We start from the raw sequence: 15,407 nt of genomic DNA, 5'->3' as shown, positions 1-15,407 counted from the left end.
GCACTACATATCTTGTGTTAACATTGTTACGTCTCCCCTGTGTTGATTAACTTTCCGTAACTTCGTTCCAACGAAACTTTAGCGACACAAGTCCTTACTTAATAAAACTGGTTTATTCTTTCCGAATATAACTTTACGATACACTTAATTTCAATAATCGCGCTAAAACAAACGCTATAACAACGAACGTGTTCAATAATACTCTCTGACTGCAGATCAATTACTCTCTGTCTACACACACATTATTGCGTCACGTTGTCACCCTCTTATATATATACCAGACTACCCTATCTAGTAAATGCTAGGGCATTCATGAAGGAAAAAGATAGTTCTAGAAACGTGGCGTCACACTAGTCACGTGACCTCGCTGACGCAACAATATTTAAAATACGGTTTATACTGCTGAAAGAACAGTCGAAAACAACACCACCATCAGGCATTCAGTTAGTTTTTAAGACTGTCGTAACTAATGTTTGCTTTTCACAAGTAATGCACAATATTTTTATCTTGATCTTCTTGCTCATTGCAGTGTATTTGAAGGAGATCAAGTCAGCCCACACGGCATTAGCATCAGTTCATCAAAGAAGCTACATCCCCTCCTAACATCATCATATGTCAAACTGCACATTGATTGGAGCGTTTAGAAGGAAACACATGCGTTGATAAAAGAGACTGTTTGATCATTGAATCGGTGCTTCATTTGCTCAATCATAGTGTCAACAGATTTTTAACGTTTTTGAAGGTTTACTTTAAAGTTTTCTTTACTTAAAAGGGCAAGCTGAGCCCTATATCTTTCATATGTGCTATCGTCGACGCCACAAGCTGAAGAACTAACGACAGGTTTAGGTTCTCTCTTTTTTTAAACTTTGCTAAGATTAGATACTGCACATAAAGCTTCATTCAAAACTGCTATGGTAACAAGAAAACTAGATTTCTCTATTTCCAGCAAGATACTTCCCACTAACGATGTCAAATCTGCACCATCTTTGTGTAGGTGCTCACAGGCCATCATGACTGAGCAGTATCAAGTTAAGACAACATGAACAGATTTGTAATTACTAAGCCAGCACACTTCGACTGATTCTGGAATTTTTAGTTTATGTTCTTCCAATGGCCCCTGAACCTGAAGCAACACGCCTACACACTTTGATGTACTGTGGAATAGTGAATATATGTCTTTGATAACATGAAGAACTTTCTTCACGGACACGATTATATTTCTGGCATTGGTTAAGGCTCGAAACAAAATATGAGCCTTACAGTGTACATAAGGAATTCTCCTTCCTGCTTTCTCTGAAAGTCGCTTATGCACGCTACTTATATTTCCCGAAAAATTGGCGGCACCATCGAAAGTGCAAGAAATTGTTTTCTTATAATCCAGGTTCCTTTTCATCAGCTCTGTCAAATGGACTCATAATGGTTTTGGAATCAGCGCTTGCTAGATCAGTAATACTCAATGATATTTATTTTTCTTCACCCCAGTCAGTCATGTAGCGAATCAAAATTGACAACTGGCTCACACTGTTGATGCCTGATGATTTGTCAGCCATTAGAGAGTGATATTTTTTATTCAATTCTGAGGTGTCACAATCATCTGGAACTTCAACAATGCAGGTCAACTGTAGCTTTCTTGCGTATGTCAAACAGTCACTCTGATTTTCCACCCATTGCTTCAGAGAGTCGTATTGTAGCATAAGAAGATGAGAAATCAAATGTTCATACTTCGTAGTGTATGGGATTTCTTCTTTTGCTAAGAAGTACATGATTCTCACAAATGCAGCCATTGCTTCCATGTTGCGACTAAATTCCTGAGTCGACTGTTGAAAAAGTAAAGTATGACCCTCGTCACGAAGCTTATGCATTGTTTGAGCATGAGCATATTTTCTGGATTCAGAATGTTTGTCGAACTTTTCGGTATTTCCAGTTGCTAAAATTGATAAATTTAGTTATGAAAACACCGTCCATTCTATGTAGTGGATTGAATCATTTTTCAAAAATTATCAGCAGTGCTTACAAAACGCCTCTCCAAGGGATATATAAAAAAGCAGCCATTCATATTTCTCTTCTTATCCAAAGTCGATGAAAAGGGAGAGGAAGTTGCAGCAGCAGGAGTTGACGAATCAACGTCACAAGTTCCAAGACTCAGTAGCTTAACCTCAGTTTGAGCCAGAGACTCAGCATCAGCACCACTACTCACTATCTGTAGTCTAAGCTTCTTTGTAACAAACTGTAGAATTAATTTCTGCAGCATACTTCACCACAGAAAAGTTCAAATCACAAAGTTTAACCACAATGTTATATAAAGCACAAAACAACAAATAAACGAAAAAACAATGCCATACAAATAGTTTTCTCATAGGCTTATAAAGTATGAACCGTTTTTCTAGAAACGTCAACACGTCTGACAGTATCTACACACTTCAAAAAATGTGAAAAATGTTTGGTAATAAGTCTATACTTAGCTTATACAATATAATACTAATTCTAGATTCTTAGATATAAGTCCCTCCTTTTCGCGATTCATAATGGCTAGTTGTCAAGGTCAAACACATCTTTCTTCGAGAAGTCACCAAAATTTTGCGTTATTCAGAATGTTTAATTGTTGGGTCCAGGTGTTCGATGAAATAATAGAAAATCCTGACTCATGCGTCACGATTTTCATTCGGTTGTTAGAGTTTCTCTTTCTCTGTAAGAAAGGAAAAACAATAACGTCTGTAAAAAACACAAAATAGTTAAAATATTTAGGGTGATTTTTTATTTTTTTTTGCACAGGGGCAGTCTCTCTGTACACTCCCTGAATTCAACACTGACTACGTGATATGCTTTTAAGTTTTCAAACGTAAAATCTGTGGGAAGTAAAATCTTAAACAAAATTAATATGTTGTAGTTTTTTGGAAAAAGCTTATTGACAAATTAGTTAATAATGTTTCTATGTATAATAAAATTGGTCTGTTTAATTTCAAGTAACTATTAAAAACTGCTTTTGTTAGATTTTTTATGGGGATATGATATTTTCAGTGTTTAAAGCTAATACTTTGGTAAATTAATTATTAATATAAGAAATATCGGAAAGATGTTGTTCGCTAAGCTCCTTTTTAGGTTAATCGTTTTTGCACGTCATGCAGCATCAAACAGTGTATTTTCAAACTGTTTCTGTATTTTTACGGATTGTTTCAAAATAATCTTAATAATCCAGTCCTTATATTCTGCCTATTTCCGATAGCATATTGTCATAGAGTGCGCTGAATTATTCGAGTCGTATGTTTCATTTTTAATACTAATGCTGTTAGAATCTATTTGTTGTAATTACATACAGAATACCAACTAGCACGTGTTTTTTTCAAGCCATCGTTTGTAACTTGAAATAAAAATAGGTAATAACTTTTGGTATTTTTATGCATATAGTAGTACTAGTGACTGTCTCCAAACGTTATGATTATGAATTAATCCATATCATTGAAGAATAATTTATAGGCTTAGACCTTATGACATGTCTCGATTCTTCTCGACTGTCACGAAGGTTATCGGTCATTTACTAATAGTAATACCATAAATATAGAAAAAATACTTATGACAGTAGTGCCGTAATGGCGAGCGGTGTATGTTATAATTTTTGCCCGCGTTTGCTATAAATTGTAACTCCTAGCTATTAGTATTATTAAGTCTGAAAGCAAGGTGACACTACAGTACAAATAAAATTTAGATTTACTTTTTACATAACGATGAACTATAGCATCACGTCATAAGTCATAATGTCATTCAATGACTCATTGTCATTAATATGTGTATCATTAATAGTTGTAATTTGTGTGACACTGATAGTGACTCTTTTTCCTCTTATCGAGTTTTACTCTAGACAAAAAAAAAAAAAGAGAGAGAAAAACTTGCATGTTATTTTTAAGGAAATCATTAATTCCCATCTTAAAATGTAAATGCTTTTAAAGTGTCAGCTCCACTACTGCTAACACAGCAGATTATTTCATAAATCCAGTCACCCTGTTGACAAAATAAAATTGTCTCAACTGGAGCCTAGCCTATGTTTTTCAAAACCTTAAACTCGTATCCCTTCAACCTGTGGTCTTCAGAACATAGCACAAAGAAATCAGAGGATTTTATCTTATTGATTCCCAGGATAATCTTGTAACCTTCAGTAAGATCTCTTCTTACCCTCCTTTGAGACTCTCAAGAAAAAAATAAAGTAACCTAATCTATAGCATCTCAACCAACTATTATGTCTGTCATATTTGATATGGCCTGATGATATCTGATATTGAGCAAAAAGCCTTGTTGGCAATAGGTATAGCAGATATAGTGTGGTTACATATTTTTTACTTTCATTTTTTATTGCTAAAACCATTTCCAAAAGTCTGCATCTTTTCTTAGGTAATGAGACAAAAACCGTACACAGTATTCCAAGTGAAGTCTAACTAGTGATATGTATAGGAAGATACTGTAATTACCTAATCAGTATGTCTATAAATACACCTTAAAATTATTTTAGCTTTACTACTAGGAGTGGGTGTGCAGAGAGTCTTAAAGGGCCATATGGTCCCCTGTTATCTACCATAAAAATTCACTAATGTAGTATCAATGTTTTTGCTTTTACATTGACACTGGAGGACAAAGCAGAAAGTATTGGGATTACAAATGAGTAATTCATATTAGCTTTGTGAAGAAAGACAATTTCTCATTTAATTTTTCTTCTCAGTATAACACAACATGAAATCTATTAGTAAGCAATTTGAACTTTATACTTCATCATATCGAACCAGTTAAATACATCTATAAAGGTTTCCTTTAATATGAAATTTGAAATATGTATGTACAGTATGACACAATTGACAGTTTTTTAGTTGTTTTTTTTTAAGTTGAAGTAATGATGCCATTGCTCATAACAACGTAACATACAGACAGCAAGAAACCAGTTGATCCTTTAAGGCTATCCTTCAAAACCCACCTTTGTAGACTGATTTACCAAACCTTTCTTTTTTGTTCCTACATTACTCACTAGTCTAGGCTAATGTCATCTCATAAGTAAGACAAGACTTAGAAGTAGTAAGATTAAATGGAGTTTAATAAGAAATTTTAAACAAAAATATTAATCAGTTAAAAAAGATGAAGTATTCAATTAAATATGTACAAGTAAGTTTTGTGTTATGTTATATTGAAAAGAAAGAAAAATAATTGAATAACAAATTTGTATGAAAACAAGTGCTTGTGTATAATCTTAGTTCCCATTGTCATCAGAGATGAACAATAAATGTACATGATACACTGAACATTATTTCTATGTACCTTGTTGACCTTAAGATGTACATAATTTTGAAATATTAATTGTAAGAACTTATGGTTTAATTGTTAGACTAAAAAGCTATTTTATGGTATTGATTCATTATACTTTCATGAAAATCTGTTTAGCTTGATAACAATGAGCAAGATGGCAGAGGGCCATTTGTCTCACCAAATTCATCCCTTCTAGTCCAACAATGGAACTATGATGTACCTACCTCATAGTGTAATGAAATCTTTGAAATTTCCTGTTCAAAAGTTTCTCTGAATGTGTTGCAAGGATGTATGGCACCATCCCCCATGGTATTGGCAGATGTGCTTATAGTAATAATAATAATATTTTAGTACTCCGTACTATTTTACTGTTCATTACTCTTCTGAGATATCACAATTATAAATAATTTTATCTCTCTTTGTTTTTATTGATTGCATTGAAACATTCAGAGAAACTTTATATTAAGTACACATAGTTTTGCTACACACAATGAGAAAGTGAGTCATGAATTACCAGACAAGGAAATTGTTTAATGATAAATTTTAAGAATTTTGTCAGTCAATAAAGTAGGCACACCTTAGATAATTTGTTTAGTGTGTTATTTAAGTTAAAAGTACACAAACAAATTTTTGGCAAAATATTCAGAGGTTTATATCAGGTCTGGATTTGAGTTAAAGGAAAATATAATTACCATTCAAGTTTGCAATTCTATCATTTGTATTTCATTGCTGAATGCTGAAGCAGGTTACCCATAGCCAGATTATACAGGCTCCTTACAGTTTTAAACACTTGAATTTAATTGCTTTGTCCTTCTACTGTATACTAATGAAAAAAACTAGTTCATGTCTCAAACTAACATTGTAGTGTTATTAGCACATTTTAAAATGTATTTAAGAAGCTATTCATATTACTGACATTATTAATGAACAACATAAGTTGAGAAACTTACTCACAAAGGACATCACTTATCATACAGTAATCTTCACATTGTTGGAAAAAACTTACCGACACCCTTTTATCCTTTACCATAAAGTACAATTTCCACTCAATTTTATCTTCTCAAATGTTTAATATTACACTTAAGAATTTAATGTACTAAATAAACTTTTATACATAACCTATAGTTATCAAAGACTTGAATTTACAGCTGTAGAATACTTTCCTTATCAATAAAAGAAAAAGAACATGAACTTACAAAAAAAAATCTCTTCTTATTAATCTGGTTTTTATTTTTTTAGGAGGTTACGTATTATTTGGATGTTAGACTTTTTAATTTACATTTTTAAAAGGCTTTGATATGGTGCCATACAAAATATTACCTACAAAAATCACACCAGTAAATTGGATAATGGGAAAGCAAAAGCTGTTATTATTGGGGTACAGTTAAAGGGGAACCTTGTTACTAATGGAGTGCCTGAGAGGTCAATGCTCTGGCCTTTGCTTTTTCTTGTTTACACTAATGACACTGATACTGGTATAATTAGTAAATGATAAAGTGTGTGGATGACATTAAACTCTTAGGTATTTCTAGCTGTGTTGAAGATGTTGAGACATTACAGAATGATTTGGATAAATTGGTTAATTTGATAAATATTTGGCAAATGACCTTGAATTATAGTAAGTGTTTGATAATGCATTTGGACTCTCATAATTTGGATTACATGTTTAATACAGTTAGATGAAAACCCTCTTAATAGAATGGCTGAAGAAAAGGAACTTACCATAGTGATGGATAAGTCACTCAAGTGACTGAGACTGAGTTTTAGGGTGTATTTATAGACACTGATTATAAGTAAAAAGAGGTACTTTTCTCTATATAGGTTGCTAGTTAGGCCTCATTTGGAATACTGTGTACAAATTTGGTCTTATCTAAGAAAGGATATTGATTTAATGAAAAAGGTTTAGAAGAATGAGTTACTGGGATGATTCTGGGGATGTTGGGTTATCTTATGGGAGGATACAGTGTACTTCAAAATCTTTCAATCAAATTTACATGGACTGACCCCATATTGGAGAAGGAAGATTGCCTATAAATCAGAATCTACCATGTGCATCTACACAAAATGTGGCTTGTTTTTAGTGAAATGTATAAGTTTGTTTTACACAGAAATCAGATGAATTACAAAGATGTTTTCACTCAAGATATGTCTTTGAATTGACAATTTCAGTCTGATTCAGATGCTGACAAGTAGGAGTGCAAGGTGATATTGTGTGAAGAAAGGGATACTTTTGTCCATCACATATTGTATTTGCATAACTTCTAGAACCTCAGAATGCATATCCACAGTTCCTTTTCAGTATCCCTGTATATTGTATATGTTATTTACTTTCCTCTTCCATGAACTGTTGCTGAATCGGCAATGTAGTGTAAAATGAATAATTGATAACTCTGACATCAAGTACATAATACCTTATTCTATGGCATTCTGTAAAAGGTTGTGGCTTACCCACTTTGACATCCTACCCATGTGCATAGGGTTAATTCTTTTTATGAAGAAGAAGAGTAATAGGATGTAGGGGATAAGTTGGCTCATTGGATTGAAAAATAACTGAATGGAAGAAAGCAGTGGAGTTCAGTCATACTGGATTAATACTTCATACTTCAGGGCTTAGTGCTAAGATCTTTGCTTGTTTTGCTATACATTAATGATGTGGGTGAAGGAATGGTCAATAAGTTGCTTAAATTTGCTGATTACATTAAGGTCTTTGATGTTGCTGGCTGTGATGAGAAAGCTGCTGGTTTACAAGAAAATATATATTATTTAACAAGTTGGGTGATTAAATGCCAGATGGCTTTGAGTTGTAATAAATGCAAGGTAATGCATGTTTATTATCATAATTTTGATTGTAAGCATGTTATGGAAGAAAATGGATGTTAGTGTTGTGGTTGATCAGTCTTGTAAGCCATCCAAACAGTGTGCTATTGCTAATGGTAGGACAAATAGCATTTGATTGATTTTACTGTTGTGAGTAGCAAAGACAACTTTGGCAACTATAGAGATTACTAAGTTGGTATCTTGACCAACTGATTTATCTAGCTATTTAATCAGTCAGCTAGTGTATCAGTTTATGAAGATGCCATGACTTGTAAAGTAACCTTATATTGACAGAGAAGTATTGCATATTTACCTAGGCATTTGTTCATTGTAAATAGAATGGATTATCTAAAATTAGAATGCTACAATCTGGCTATTGATATTTCTGGATGTGTAAGCGTGTGTGAATATTTCTCTCATGTAACAGCTATCTATTTTTTATGGGTGCAATATATGTAAAAGTATAATTTTTTTCACTTGAATTATTTTTATATATGATTCATCTACAGATGTACATAATGGGGAATAATGTAAAGGGAATTGAAAGTGATGATGCATCATCTTTTTTTCATATTTAGTGAGAATGGTAGGAATAGGAGACAAATTTTTGCATAATAAGAGTTAACTTCAGCTAAGACAGTTTTACTAACAGGATGATTGACCTTTGGAGTGAGTTGCCTTCAGATTTGATAGATGCAGAAAACTTAAATGAGTTTAAGAGAAAGCTTGATTATTATTTAAATGATAAAGGCTGACTCTGAGGTTTTATTTTTACTTTAGATTCATACAGTTGATTAAACAAGACAGAAAGATGGCCAACAACAACATAGCATCAGTTGAACATCTTAAACAGTGTGTTAAGCAGAATGACCTTTGTGAAGCAGTAAAATTTTTGAGTGATGATAAGCATCTGAACTTTTATGCTGAAAAAAGTCTGGATGTTATTCCTGTAATTTTTAACTACCTTGATAAAGAAAATGACAAGTCAAGCTTCAGTTTTATCAATACATGTGAGAATGCTATGGTAGAGATTGCTAAGAGAGGTAATGCAAAAGAGCTTTTAATTGGATTTTTGGAACAAGCTGATCGATTTAAAGAGGATGTATGTTTCAGGGCACTTATTAAACCATTGCAGATTGTCTTACAGCGATTACCTGGTAAGAGAGGAAAGTCATTGGAATGGACTTTAAACATTTTGGGTGCTCATTTAGAATCTTTACCTCTGCCAAAAGACTACAATTTGGAAGGTGAAGAAAGAAAACTTCTTGATTTAGATCTGTGTGTGCAGAGAATAATCACTCAGATATCATTGTACCTACCTTTCTTTGAGCCTTTCGTGGAAGAAGTATCATTAGCAGCCGAGAAGCTGCAGCATATTAGCTACTTAGATAGAGCAATTCATCAAAGACGTATCATAACACTGTTTCTGGTGAAACTTTTACATCATCCATTAGGATATCTGGATCTTTCACACACGGAGCGAAAGGCCAAGAGCTCTTCACGTGTTTGTGCTGAAGAAATCATTGCATATATAAGTAGACTTCAGGGGAATTTCTTAAATGTTTACCATTCTCTCAGAGAACAGCAAAAGTCCAAACTGTTAGATTCTTATGATGAGCAAAATAACTCTCTGAGAGAAGCTGAGGTAGAAATGACAGTGTCTGAAATTGCTTTAGGTGTTTTTGGCTATATGATATTTGGGGAGGAAGTGAACACTAAAAATATTCCTTCTTTATACACTCATTTGTATCTTCTTGAAGAAAATGTGAACATTATCTGTGTGCTTCTTGAAAATCCCAAAGAAATGATCTATTACAAAGGGCTAATTCTAGCTCAAGTTTTGTTGGACAAGTTAAAAGTTGCTGAACTCTCTTCTAAAAATCTTGATTTAAATGACTACTTTAGAATGTCGAAAGCTCTTATAAAAGTAATGGTCTACTGTTGTGTTGAAGAGTATCGTCAACTTGCTCGAGTAGTTTTTGAAAATTATTTAAAGAAGCTTGATTTTGAAGGGAATTATAAAATGTTATTTTCACTCATTAATTCAGAAAAGCACGCAGGGGTGCAGGGTTATCTTATTGGATTATTTAAAATGAGGGTATTATTGTCATTAGAAGAAAAAAGGAAAAGTTCTCCTTTTCTTGGAGTTGGATTAAAGAAGTTTTTAAAAGTAATCACAGTCTTGCCTAAAAAAGTTGAAACAGATCTGTTAGATCACAGTGACTGTGTTGTTGCATCTCTGAATCTTCTACGTTTTTTGTTTTTGCGAGATAAAAAGATTAATAATCTTACTGGCACTTGGAGTTACCTAAATGAAGTTCAGACTGAATTCTTACAACCCTTGCGCACAGCACTTCAACTGTCTCAAGCACATTATAAGTTGAAGCTTGAGCAAATAGGAGAGAAGCAGAAGAAAACATCTGTAAGTAAAACTGTGTATGTAGAAGGTCAACCCTTACCAAATCTTCCTGCTAATGACAAGGATATATTAAAGTCTGCACTTCTGCAATTTGACTTAATAGAAAGTCTTCTAGTGAGACTGGAAGAAATTTGTGATTTATAAACTTAAAACTAGTCTTTTTCTCTGCAAAGAACAGCTTTTTGTCTTTCATTTTTATCAGTTTGACTAATTCTAGTGAAAAATAGTTTCTCATATTATATACATATTCTATAGTATTTTATATACTCATATTAAAGAAAAACAGAAGTGTAAAACCAAAACTTTTATTGTAAATATTTTATTCCCCACCACTCATGTACTTCCCTGGAAATATGCTTGTATACACTCAGTACCTTTTCTAATACACTATAGTACTGTTTTTGTATTTGTCATATTAATAAAGTTTTGCATGATCATTCCACTTGCTTCATATATGTAATGGTTACAGCATTTGATTATGTACTTTAGTGCAAGTTATAAACTGATAAATGCTTGTACTTATACAGACAAATATAAATTACTTCTCAATGAACTTGGATGTGGAAGTATGAACATAATAAATATTTCAAAACAATATAACTACAAAACATAAAATGTTTCTGTTTGAAGAAAATTCAAAGCTATTTGTGTGATACTTTTTACCATGTGGGTAAGAATATTGTGACCTGAAAAATAAAAAAAACAATTTGGTCCCAGCAAGGCCCAGTGGTTAGCGTGCTAGACTGCAAATCCAAGGATTCATGGCCAGTTGCTACAAAGCCATACTCCACGCTGTGGAGTTGTGAATGAGTTATTAAGAGTTAAAGTAAAAATCAACTATTTGGCTAGAGTAGCCAAAGACTTGGCAGTGGGTATGTTGTTGATTAGCTGCCTTCCCTCTTCCCTGTCAGTTCAAAATAAGGGATGGCTATGTACAGGTAGCCCTTGTGTAGCTTTGTGCAAATATCTGCATCAAACATGCAAGCAACAAATTATTTAAGCCTTTTTACGGATTATAGTATGTGCACTTTCAGTTTAAATACATCAAACTGTCACTTTTAGTTAGCTGGTTTAACTACTGATGACCAAGTTTACTAGACTATCTTCAATGATGTTCTAGACCAAATCCAAATATTATAACACTACAAAAAAAAAAAAGAGACACTTGGTATATTCATATACCACATATGCACTTTTGAGGATAAAAGTAATAATTGAATGTTTAAACAAGCAGCTAAGGTACATGTAGAAGGCTGTGACACTCAAAAGTTGTATACTAGTGGTTTTATTGCTTTATGTAATTCTTTACAAATATTGTAGGCCTGAATTTGACATGAAATGTTCCAAGATGAAAGTAAAAGTGGTTGCAAAATTATAATTTTTATTCGTTTTTGGTGTAAAACCAACCTTACATTAAAAAATAAAATGAAACGTCTTGTTGTTAAGAGAGAAGTCATGTGGTAACTCTTCATTTGATTTTTCTCTCAACCTTTAATTGATATCTCAATCTTGTATAGTGGTCTTGTGCCAACCACATTGGTTGCTGTTGAGACTTAAGTATTTTTTGTATTGGCAATTGTTGTGAACTGCTAACTTGAAATTATTATTACTAATTCTTACTTACTGTACATTAAAAAAATAGGCATTGTTTCTCAGATATTTGAATATTAATTATGTTTTATTTCTCAGTTATACTTGTTAAAAGAAAAACTGTTAATTTTGGAAATATGTTTTGTAAGCTTGAAGTAAAAAGAAAAAAAGTTTATTCTGCTTTCAACTCGCAGGATATTGTATTTGTAGCAAGTGTTGTATTTTTACTGCATAAAATCTGAGATTCATTAAAGGATGTATACAAGTATGTGTATGATATTAAATATTTCACCTCCACACCTCTTGTTAAACACACCTTATTTAACAAAATATTTTTAGAAAAAGTTATTACCATTGAAAATTTCATAATATAACACTGCAGGCAGGAATGTTTTAAATTAGATTTATTAATATTGCATATCCATATTGAAAGTACTACAAATAGTTATTGAAATTTCAGATTTAAGTACCCTCTGGAAAGCATATCAAACAGAAATCTAAGGCATGTGCAAGTGATGCTGTCACTTTTATAATTCAAAGTATATTGGTATAACTGTTCTGTTCTAGTAGTTTTAAAACAATCACTATTGGACAGAGTTGACCGATTAGTGGAATTTATTAATTAATCACATTCAACATAAGATTAATATTCCTGTTTTAAATATGTTTTAGTTTGTTTATTTTTTAATACATTTTCGAACTACTTTTTTATTAATTATGATAGACACCTTCAGGCCCAATTATTAGGTCATCAGGAAATTAATGTCACTTTTTTATATATGAAAAAACACGAACAATTTGTATATCAAAACAAAAAATTTATTAAATAAATAGTCTCCATTCTTATCGATGATACTTTTCCATCTTACAATCAGGTTGTTAATGCCCCAATTAAAGAAATCACTTGCCTTTGAAACAAAAAACATGTTGATGTCCTTTTAACACCTTCCATATTTGCATACGTTTTCCCATTAAGATGGTGTTGCAGCGAATAAAAAAGATGGTAATCTGATAGTGCCATATCTGGAGAATATGGTGGGTGGGGGAGAACTTCCCAACCCAACTCCATAATTTTGTGTTGCGTTAAATGTGCCACATGTGGACGTGCATTGTCGTGGAGAAGAAGAATACCTTTCCAATTTACAGTGAAGGGCTTAATTTAAACGTTCCAGTTGCTGACTATAGATCTCTGCACTGACATTTTGCTGTGGATTGAGGAATTCAAAATAAATTACTCCTTTGATGTCCCACCAAATGTAAAGCATCACTTTCTGCGGATGAAGTCCAGGTTTTGGGGTCGGAAGAGGTTTTTGTCTAGGACTGAGCCATTGTTTTTGGTGTTTAATATTTGCATAGAGAATCCATTTTCATCACTGGTGACAATTCTGTCCAAAAATGGTTCAAGCACCAGTAGAGATGAAGCAACGTTCACACGTTGAAAACGATGCTCATCGGAGAGTTTGTGAGGCACCAAAGCACCTTCTTTATGGAGTTTTCCCTTATTCCTTAGATCAGCGTTTCCCAAACTTTTTTGGCCACAGAACACTTTTCAGCTGAGAAAAAGCTTACGGAACACTGGACACGTGAAATATTGGTGTAGAGCAGGGATTCCCAACCTTTTTGTTCCTTTGTATCCCTTGGACATTCTGACAGGTTCCCATGTTTATCAGCTGATTTGTAATGAGGGCGTTCTATATTGCTTATGTTCTACATTACTTATTGAAAACGTGAGTTATACTTTAGCACAGCAGTAACATCACAACGTTCACCATGATCACAACTTTTTGTTTAAAGAGCGTATACTTGTGTGAACCACTTTGCTCTCTTTGTCTGACTGTAGAATAAAACACCATGTAAAGTGTAAATCATGGTTATACTCTCAGACCCCAATGTACCCCCTGAGAAGTGCAAATTTACCCCTGGGGGTACATGTACCCCAGGTTGGGAATGTCTGGTGTAGAGAATATGTTTTGCGCACAGGGCCCTTTAGATTTGTATATTATTCATTTAATCAAATTACATGTTAATGAATTTTTATGCTTATAATATATTTTAGGTACAAACCTCTCCACTAAGATATTATGTAGAATAGATATGGCATCTTCTGTAATTCTTCTTCAGTGTTGAATCGATATTATCTAATTCTAAAATATAGGAAAATATTTCGTATTATGTTATGATAGTATAAAAAGTGTTAAATGTTTTATTGAAATTTAAAATCATGATTTTCCCACGGAGCACCTATCAATCTTGGATTGAACACCAGTGTTCCTCGGAACATAGTTTGGGAAACGCTGAGGTACTCTAACGTGACGTTTAGGCTGTTCATTTAAGTATTATACGTGATGTACGTTTTTTTTTGGAGTAGTTAATGAAAGTACTGCAAAACGCGACATTAATTTCTTGATGACCTAATACTTAGGATTAAATTACTTTTCGATCGATCGGCAATGTAAAACATGTAATAAACTGCATATGTTATTAATACTGTACAAGTTTTCAGAAGATTTCTAAAACCACTGAATGTTTTGTAGGTGAATGACACTGATTATAAATTAGAAAAATATTAAATACAATATTCTCAAGTTTTATTTTACACATCTTTAAAAATAAGATCGCCGGTATAGTGAGTGTGCTGCATCACCAATTAGTCAGTGAAGTTGAGAAAAAGAGTGCAGGATTGTTAGGGAAAACTGAAAAGTTTATTACGAAGTAAGCACATTCTTTATTTAAAATAATTGTAGTTAAAAAGAAAAAAGTGTGGCATTGTTACCGAGAACTTTGTATGCTGTTACTAAAACTAATTCACTGTTAAAAATATTTGTCCTTTGATTTCATTCATAAAACTTGTAAACATTCTTGTCATAGTGTGTGTGTGATAGATAATATATAATTCAATGAAAACAAATCCTAGAAAAATTGAAAGTTCAGTGTTTATTTGATGCCATTAAAACTTGTGGTAATAGTAGATGTTTTTGCAGAGAATAAAATGACTAATAAGGTGGAAATTGAAGTTTTTATAAGAAATGTTAAAAACATAATACCAGAAAGTCTGATTGCAAATGCTTGGTATTTGTTTCTAATTCTATCCAGCCGGGACATTTCCTCGTCAAAAGTTGTTGCAAATACAATGACATCGTCCAGGTACACTAGAGCTATCCTCCATTGTAGGCCTTCCAATACTCGTTTCATCAGCCTCTCGATTGTTGCTGGAGCATTACTAAGCCCGAATGGCATCACTCGATATTGCCAGAGACCTTGGCCATAACTAAATGCTCTCTTGGGTCTATCTGCTTCA

At 33.0% G+C, this 15,407-nt stretch overlaps 1 protein-coding gene across 3 annotated transcripts in view; it reads left to right on the top strand.

The window, feature by feature from the left end:
* The first annotated feature begins 3,184 nt into the window (after positions 1-3,184).
* LOC106462162 (glomulin-like) overlaps positions 3,185-15,407 on the top strand; it is an 18,860-nt gene continuing 6,637 nt past the window's right edge. The window contains exons 1-3 of one of the 3 annotated variants that reach the window (XR_002611172.1): positions 3,185-3,374; positions 8,881-10,745; positions 13,372-13,382. Coding sequence is in view for 1 of the 3 variants with exons in the window: in XM_013922061.2 (XP_013777515.1) it covers positions 8,912-10,663 (1,752 nt within the window). In the remaining 2 variants the exon portion in view is untranslated. Of the gene's footprint in view, positions 3,375-8,880; positions 12,378-13,371; positions 13,383-15,407 lie in introns of those variants that run through there. The other 2 variants (XM_013922061.2, XR_002611173.1) reach the window with 2 other exon arrangements.

Source organism: Limulus polyphemus, unplaced genomic scaffold (genome assembly GCF_000517525.1).
Source record: "Limulus polyphemus unplaced genomic scaffold, Limulus_polyphemus-2.1.2 Scaffold1106, whole genome shotgun sequence".
NCBI classification, from domain to species: domain Eukaryota; kingdom Metazoa; phylum Arthropoda; class Merostomata; order Xiphosura; family Limulidae; genus Limulus; species Limulus polyphemus.
This window is presented reverse-complemented; position numbering and strand designations above follow the sequence as displayed.